General features: G+C 38.0%; 2 protein-coding genes across 2 annotated transcripts; both read left to right on the forward strand.

Moving 5' to 3' along the window:
• The first annotated feature begins 1697 nt into the window (after positions 1-1697).
• Positions 1698-2303, forward strand: LOC145140124 (uncharacterized). Its single transcript, XM_079073718.1, has 2 exons — positions 1698-1803; positions 1858-2303. The coding sequence occupies exons 1-2, from the start codon at positions 1698-1700 to the stop codon at positions 2301-2303; spliced, it is 552 nt and encodes a 183-aa protein (XP_078929844.1).
• A 54-nt stretch (positions 2304-2357) lies between these two features.
• Positions 2358-3656, forward strand: LOC145140125 (uncharacterized). Its single transcript, XM_079073719.1, has 4 exons — positions 2358-2859; positions 2946-3138; positions 3356-3413; positions 3495-3656. The coding sequence occupies exons 1-4, from the start codon at positions 2358-2360 to the stop codon at positions 3654-3656; spliced, it is 915 nt and encodes a 304-aa protein (XP_078929845.1).
• The last annotated feature ends 5961 nt before the right edge of the window (positions 3657-9617 follow it).

Genomic DNA, 9617 nt, shown 5'->3' on the forward strand with positions numbered 1-9617 from the left:
TTAAGTTCTATGTCAAACAAATCAGAAATCGGGAAACAAACTGTTGGACAATGAGTATGACTATAATCCATGTCTTTGTCCACACGATATCTTGAAGAACAGAGGACTATATGATCACTTATCTAACGGACGCATCAGAGTATGACAACGACTTTTTGAGAGTTATGATTGTTAATCGGATTTTAAGTTGCATTGGCAATTATAGTTATTAGACTTATCCAAGTGGGAGACTGTTGGATTAGGTGTCTATGCCCATAACTATAATTGGTATGTACTTGACCCTATAGTAGAATGGTCCATTTCGGGTTGCCTTCACCAGAAAAATTTGATAGATGGATATTTGAGAAAGAGGTTATTTGTGATTTACTAATATATTATAAGTATAATATATTAATTGAAAAATCATATCATTTAATTAGTATCGGTCAAGAATTAATTTCGTGATCAAAAGAGACTAATTAAATTGGTACATATGGATTGGGCTAATGATCCATGACTGATTTGTGATGGGATAAGCTTATGGGTTAATCCATGAAGTATTAGTCCAAATCAAATGCATGGATCATCAGCTTAAGTGTACGAATTAGGATTACTCATGATTCTTGGAATTTGTACACTATATATATGTAACTCTAAGCCTAAAATCAGTTACCTCTTGCATTCCAAGAAGAAGAATCCGATTTTGAGTCACCATAACCTCTCTCATATCCATCTAGTTGTTTATTCGTGTTTGTGACTTGTTTGAGGCACAACACTTGGGGTGCTAAGTTCTCTTAAGGCCAAAGTTCTACTAGCTACATTAAATGGTAATCTTCTAACTAGTTTTATCATTCATATATGAAATTTTGTATGCTAGTATAGGCTTCATGCTTTGGAAACCAATATTGCATGTATAATTAGAGAAAACTTAGATCCAAAGTATTAGGCTTGTATGTGCACCATAGGAATGTTAGGAGAGGCGAATTTACATACAACTATGGTGGGTCACTTGACCCACCTTTTTTTTTACAAGGTATATATAATAGTTTTTAGTGACCTACCATATAAAAATTAAATGAACCACCTTATTATATTTGGTAAAGAAAAAATATATGAATAAGATTTTAAAGCGCATATCCTATAAGTTAATAGCCCAATATTTTTATTTAGGGTATATCCTGATATACATAATCTAATAAAAATTAAATTAAAAAAAAATTGAGTCAATATCGGCGACATTCCATTCATAGAAGAGTTTAAGTTTTTCTTTCATTCAAGCACTTTTGGGAATTGGGCATTTGGGATATCCTACGTAGCCAGTAGCCACACAACACAATAGGTAAATATTCATCTTTTTCTAAACAATAAAATATGAAGGAATTGTATTTCCAATTCCTTTTTTCATCTAAAACCACAATATGAGTAATGATAATTTTTATTCACTGTTTGGCCGTTCAAATGTATATAATTTAGTTTTTTTTTAAATGTATATTGTTTCATACTCTTAATACTATTAATGTGATATGATTATTTTATTGTTGTTAATTTGTTTAATTATTTGATTGTTATTTCTTTTAGAAATTAAAATCAAGGATGTCTTTATTCAAGTCTTTTTCAAAAGAATGATAAAAAGAACAGTTGAAGACGATAATGAGCAACATAAGCACGTGAGAGTTGATTTAAGTTCACTACCTGTTGATCCGGTAGAATGAACGGGTATGGAATGCTATCATGTGAATCAAAGAGATGAAATTAGAAGGGCATACTTTCAAAAAGGTCCTTTCCAACCTCAAAACTATAAGTTTCCACAAAATGCTTTTGGAGGTAAACAACAAAGAATCAATATATATTGGTTTGATGACAACTAATATTGGTTAGAATATAGTATAAAAGAGAACGTCGCCTTTTGCTTATGTTGTTATCTATTCAAATCCGATATACCCAACCAAGGTGGATCAGATCGTTTTGTGAAATCTGGATTCAAAGCTTGGAATAGGAAATCAGGACTAGATGATCATAAAGATGGAACTCCACACAATCTTGTTGTCCAAAAGTGTCAAAATTTAATGAACCAAAGGCAATCCATAACATCTGCTTTTGAGAAACAAATCGCTTTACAAGAAAAAGAATATCGTACATGTTTGAATACTTCAATTGATTGTGTTAGATTCCTATTGCGTCAAGAATTAGCATTTCGTGGTCATGACGAGAAGGACGACTCAGATAATAAAGGTAACTTTCTTGAACTTTTACAATGGTTAGTTGATCGATGTGATGTGGTAGATCGTGTTGTGTTAAAGAATGCTCCAAAAATACACAATTGAAATGCAGTGATATCCAAAAAGATATCGGGCAGGCATGTTCAGATACAATTATGAATGTTATTAAGGAAGATCTTGGGAAAGATTTTTTTTGCAATTCTAGTAGACGAGTCACGTGATGTTTCTTGTAAAGAACAATTGGCATTAATATTGAGGTTTGTAAATAAAAAGGGGGAAGTTGTAGAAAGGTTTGTTGGCCTTAGACATGTTAGTGACACTTCAGCTTTGACACTAAAGGCTACCATTTATGATGCACTCTCAAAGAATTTGAGTCCTACTAGCATTAGAGGGCAAGGCTATGATGGTCCTAGTAACATGAGTGATGCATTTAATGGATTGAAGACTTTGATTATTAATGAAACAAAATCTGCATATTTTATTCATTGTTTTGCTCACCAGTTACAGTTAGCCCTAGTATTTGTTGCAAAAAATCACATGAAGGTTAATGATTTCTTTGATGCGGTTTCTTGGATGTTAAACATTATTGGATCTTCTTACAAGCGACGAGATAATTTAAGAAAACAACAAGCAGATAAAGTTTTGGAAGCATTGGTTGAAGGTTTGCTTTATAATTGTACTAAATTTATTATTAAAATATTTTGTATTTATGTTATGCTAATTAATTATTTATATGGTAAATTTTAGGTGAACTTGAGAGTGGTACCAATTTCAATCAAGAAGTGGGTATCAAACGACCATCTGATACTCGATGGGGTTCTCATTTTTCATCTCTATTGAATATCCAGAACATCTATTTTTCCATTAGTGAAGTACTTGAAGACCTTGGTAAGGATAATAGTGATCGTGATCGTAAAGCTGAAGCAATTCGCATCTTAAGGTTATTAAAGTCCTTTGATTTTGTGTTTTGTCTACACTTGATGGTTGATATCTTGGGAGTCATAGATCATCCGAATACAACATTACAAAGAAAAGATCATCGTAAATGCGATGAATCAAGTAAGTAGCTCTAAAAAAGAAACTCAATAAATTAGAGATTTAGGATGGGAACCACTTTTAGGGAATGTTACTTTATTTTGTGATAAACACGATGTTAGAATCGTGGATTTGGAAAATGAATATTATGACGAATTCAGTCGTCGAAGAGGTTCACATGTTAGTAACGTTTGATATTACCAACTTGATTTATTTATTGTGTTTTCTCATTTGCATATTAAAGATTCATTTTATTTTCAGGTTAATAACTTGCACCACTATCATGTTGATGTATTTAAGGCGGTGATTGATATGCAACTCCAAGAGCTTAACCATCGCTTTAATGAAGCCAATACGAAATTACTTCTTTGCATAGCTTGTTTGTGCCCACGTGAGTCTTTCAAAGCCTTTGATTTGGATTAACTAATGGAAATGCCTACACTTTATCAGGAAGAGTTTTGAACAGAATATGATCTTCAAATTCTTGAAGTTGAACTTAAAAATTACATTAAGGATGTGCGAGAAGATGAAAGATTTAATCAATAGAAGAACATTGGGGAACTTGCCAAAAAGATGGTCGAAGTACAGAAGCATATAATATATCCTAAGGTTTATATTCTCTTGAAACTTGCATTGATCTTATCCGTTGCAACAGTGAGTGTGGAACACACATTTTCAGCAATGAAGTTGGTAAAGACTGATGTACGCAACAAAATGGGTGATCAATTTTTAAGTGATAGTTTGGTGTCATATATTGAAAAAATGTTTTAGGAAGTATTAGTAATGACACGATTGTGAAATTGTATCAAGCTATAAGACCTCGTCGGGTGCAATTGTAATAACTTTAAATCTTTTTTTTACTTATATAACTGAACCCGATCCGAACCCGCAATAGATTTTTTTTGATATTTTTTTGTCTATTTAATTTAAATAGTGAACCATGTGGTTTTAGGTTCTAGACTCGCCACTGAATGTTAGAGTACATAAAACCCATGAGTGGTGACTTCTTGCATGAGCTTAAGAGCTTAAAATGAGACTTAATGGATTAAATAAGGTATTATGTTCTCTCTTGGCATGCAAGGGCATAAACTTAGCAATTTTATGCCCTAGGACCTTACAAGCGACCTAGATCTGGATTTGGATCGTAAAGTCTTCGTGTATTAAGCACTTAATGGATGTTTTGCTTTACCCGCTTGTACGCCGGGCGTACCGACCTGTATGCCGCTCGTACAATCGAAGAACCCAGTACGCTAAGCGTAATTCTAAGGTATGCTGGGCATACACTCTATTGTAGGTGTTAGGCTACCGGTGGGCTTTTGGACCAATTGAACTCCACTTAGCCTTAGGCCTGGACCGATCGGGGTAGATGGGCCTTAGGAATTATTTTGGGCTATTGATGTCATGTATGGGCCTTATTGGGCCATGTGGCCCATTATAGTTTTAGACTTTGCTCCTACGCCCATTAGTGAAGGAAAGACTTTTGGGCCATCATGGAGGGAATTGGACTTAAGATTTTGGGCTCTTTGACTAGGTTGTGTTATAATCTAAACTAGGGTTATTTGTATATTTATTCAGTGTGAGATTTTGGACTGGTAGTCGAGCAACTATTGTTTTCCGCAGACTGAGGTGAGTCTTCTCACTATACCAATGGGTCGAAGGCACCAATGTTGGCCCATTACTGGATATGAGGTTTCAGTAGTTGAATATGCAATGGTTTTGTTACTTGGCATGTTATGTCTTATGTGAAGACCATGGGGGGAGCCAACGACACTTGGTAAGACCGTGGGGGGAGCCCGTGGCCCTTGGATGTAAGACTGTGGGTGTAGTCCATGACATTACAGATGAAGACCATGGAGGGAGTCCATGGCAATCGTATGTATATATGTTGCATGGCATTACGTGGTTATATGTTGTGTATTTTGGGAACTCACTAAGCATTCCTTACAGTTTTGTTGGGTGTTTCAGGTACTTCTGGTTCAAAGAGCAAGGGCCCAGCTTGATGGTGCAGCATGCACTCCTAGTATTTCCACATTCATTATTTTGGATACTCTGATTTTATGGACACGAGTTTATGTAATGGAATTTTGGAAAGCAAAATATGGTTATAGTTTTTAAATATTAAATGAAAAAATTTATCTGAATTTTTGGGCTGTTACAAGTTGGTATCAGAGCCTTGGTTTGAGGGATTCGTGTACAATCTCGGGTGTGTCAGAACTCAAACCGAGGAAATGGTAATTTTTTTTCCCAAAAGAAACAAAAGTTATGTTTTTTTTCTGAAAACAATTTTCACACGTAATCGGCCGAGCTTAAGTAAATGTTCCAAATGTATTAGCCGCACTATAGATATATTATTGGAGATTGATGTTGAATTGATTATTTGCTAAGTGTATTCTTTCAAAGTTGTATATGTCTAGGATTGCATAGCCCTAGAATGATGGATTCTGCCTTATTCCTGTTCCTTGTTTTGTTGTGGTTTAGGGTAGAAGCTTTATTTGACAGTCTATGTGATTCTATTTGTGTATCACTTGCATGTATATGGCAACCTGCTATGATTGATTAGATTTATGGTTCGGTGAGGATTGATAAATCCTAAAATAGTCTAGGATCTGAATTTTTGTTATGTTCCGTGGGTCATGTTATTTGTGGTTGGGTAAATTAGAGGCATCAGGTATGGCCTTGGGGAAGGTACATGTAGATGTGGAAGGTAGTATTGGGCCCGTACTACTGAAACACATGACCTATACCTGAAACAACGACAAATCTGGAAGCTCGAAGGAGTCATGTGAGGAGGAATCCCTTCGAACTTCCTTATCAATTGCTATTTATGTTGTATTTTTTTAGTTGATTATGGTGATGATTATATGAGGAGGTTCGAGTTTAGGATCAGGATCAGGATCATGTTTAGGCTCTGGTGTAGAGTTCAATTATGAGAGGCTACATGATCTTATCGCGACTAAGGTTACTCATGGCATTCTTGACGCTACCCCGATGATCTTTGGTAGCGTCAAGGAGGGGATCATGGAGATTATGTAACACCATAAATTTTCAAACAAATTTTTCATTTCAAAATTCAATAAACACATGTCACATATCCTCAAAATCACAAGTAACAATTTATCAACACATTTTTTTTTTAAAATTCGTTTATCACAAATCCAGGATCTTCCAAACATAACTCTTTCTCTCGTGTGTATAATCGAGCCGGCGCCTTCCCGATATCATGAAAAGCACCTGAAACACATATCACATAACACGGTCAGCACAAAGATTAGTGATTTCCCCAAAATACTACACATATCTCAGTAGCCTCTCATGGCTATAATCAGATAAGACCCTCTGGTCAATGTGTCTCAGTGGGACCCTGCGGTCCCATAACTCGGGTGGACCGTCCGGTCCTAACTCAATAAGATCATAATAATAATACTCGACATAAATTACAAAGACATGATGCAAAATATCACAATACACAAGTAAGCACATAAGACACCTCAGTCACACGACGATACCACTCATGGTAAGTATAGTGAGAAGACTCACCTCGAAAGCTAACAAGTAACAATCTCGCACCCGGAAATCTCGATATAGCCTCCGCCTAACACATAGGATAAATATCTCTAATTAATACTCTTTTCATACTCAATATACCAAAATGTTGCCCTCTCTCTCTGTTGCTATTGGATTGGGTAAAAGACCATTTTACCCCTCCATGGTCTCCATTACTCATGTATGACCAAACCCTAAAGTCCATAGAAGTCAAACTCGTCGAGTGTATCTAGGTGACTCGTCGAGTCATCTTGTTTCTTCTGCCATATCGCAAAAATCCACCTTGACTCGTCGAGTTGCCTCGCCAACTCGTCGCGTCACCCATGTCCAGACTCATCGGGGAAAAACCCCAGCCGACTCGTCGAGTCAGCTCATAGATTCGACGAGTCCCTTCAATCTGATTTCTCATTCAGACGATTCAAAGACGCTCTACCACTCCAAGCACTAGATCTAGCATCCCAAGACTCCATTGTCATGTAAAGCTTCGATCTTTATGTTCATGCATGGTAGTTTTGCTCCAACATACCAAAACATGCTCTCACAATGGGTCAAGCACAATATCCTTCATACAGGTGAATAAAGTTGGGACCTTTGGACTCTAGTGACCTCACAAGGTCTATATCTGAGGTCTAAACCTCAAGACAACTCTGTAAGCTCGAAGTCCCAAATAAAGGTGGTATAAACCCTAACCTTCCAAAATGATGAGATCTAACCATAAGAATGAGAAAGGAGCAGGCTTTTTACCTTCCCCTTGAAGCTTTGGACGAATTGGCCCTTGATCCAACCGCTCCTCCTTGTTCCTTGATGGACAACTCCCCTTCTCCTCAAAAGATGCATTAAAATTTCTCAAGATTAGCTTGGACACTCTCATAGATCACCACACACTTTTAGGGTTTCACACAAGAAGGTTGGGCTGCCGATGAGCCGAAGATGAGGCTATTAGTTCCCTTATATAGGTCCCAAACCCGGGGATTTAGGGTTTCAGTACACAGCACCTACTCGGCAAGTCGGCTCTCTGACTCATCGAGTCCGCTCATTAATTCCATGCAGTCAACTCGAATCTACTCGACGAGTTGGACTCACAACTCGTCGACTCACTCAATAAATCCCAAAATTAAACACGTAAATAATATACCTGGGAGTCCGGATGTTACAAATTATGGAGGAGTGGCTCAGGTCTTTTCGAGCCGAGATTGCTGCGGGTCAGATTGGAATCGAACTCCCTCATTTCAGGAGTTCAAGGCGTGTGGGGTGCCTGTGTTCTTTGGAGTTAGGGACCCCATCACTAGTCATCGATGGGTTGCAGACATGGAGAATGTCTAGCGCACGAGCTTTTGCCCAGAGGCGGAAAAGGTGGGGTTCGCGTCTTGTATTGTAACATCCCAAAATTCAAGCCTGAAACTTTCATTTTTAAATTAATAATTTTTAAAACATTTTACCATAACACTGTCAATAAAGTAACACATTACAAAATCCTAATGTTGTGTCCTAAACCATGACATCAAAACTAAGGAAAATCAGAGTACAATCCGAGAATGTCCGATGCGGAATCATGTGTATGTGTGTGTGATGCGATGCTACGCCGCCGACTCCTTCCCCTTAGACGAAGAGGTAACTGAAACTAAAACCGAAACCGTAAGCTCAAAACTTAGTGAGTTCCCCCATTATACCACATACAATACAATATCATCGGCATCTTTCAACCGGTAATCATCGTCGGTATCTTTCAACCGGTAATCATCATCTGTATCTTTCAACCGGTAATCATCATCGGTATCTTTCAACCGGTAATCATCATCGGTATCTTTCAACCGGTAACTGTCATCGGTATCTTTCAACCGGTAACTGGGGACTATTCCACCCCTACCACTAGCATACAACAACAAGATATAAACATACAATCAGGCATATCCGAGTACTGACCTACCCTTCGGTCCTAAGAACCGCTGTCAGGGAAACTAATCCCTATTATACACGTAACATATCATACAGATAAAACTCATGACCAAAGCACGTAACCAGACCAAGATAATTATCACAAAGACAATCATCTTCTAAATACCCCTCTTTGGTGGGCCGGCATTGTGGCCTTAGACCCACCCTACTGGAAGGTAACTCACCTCATACGAGTAGCTGCTGATAATCTGTGCCGGAAACCTCTGTCTGCTGCTGCTCCGAAAATCCTCCGGCTACAATCCCCACAAAACACTCAGTCAGAATCTGATATCTACTCTTAGGGTAAAATGACTATTTTACCCCCAACCAAGTCCAAGTCAAAGTCAACTTCCAGTTGACCCGACTTGCCGAGTTGGCCCGTCAACTCGTCGAGTCCCTTCCCTTTACTCGTCCTTGTCCACGACTTGACTCGTCGAGTTTGGCAACGACTCGACGAGTTCCCCCTCTTTACGAACATCAATGAACCTTCATCCGACTCGCCGAGTTGTATGAACAACTCGTCGATTTCACCATCAACTGATGAACACGTCCTGACCTTGACTCGCCGAGTTGTATGAACAACTCGTCGAGTTCATCTTCAAACATAAGAAGATTGCCTTGGACTCGCTGAGTCTATTCTAGCACTCGTCGAGTCCCATGAAATCTAGGTCTAAAACTAAGTCCAATGCGTTGGGTCACTCTTTCTGTCCTGCTACAACCCTTCTAACACCCAAATGAGTTCTTTGACCCTCAACAGATATGGGACTCAAAGCCTTGGACTCGTCGAGTCCCAAGAACGGACTCGCCGAGTCGATAACACCCACACCCTAAATCCTCGATTTCTGATGTACAACATTTGTCCGAATGATAGATCTAAGCCCCTAAGCTCGATCTAGCACATAAAGT

The sequence above is a fragment of the Lactuca virosa genome, chromosome 9 (genome assembly GCF_052849685.1).
Source record: "Lactuca virosa cultivar CGN04683 chromosome 9, Lactuca_virosa_CGN04683_v6, whole genome shotgun sequence".
Taxonomy (NCBI): Eukaryota; Viridiplantae; Streptophyta; class Magnoliopsida; order Asterales; family Asteraceae; genus Lactuca; species Lactuca virosa.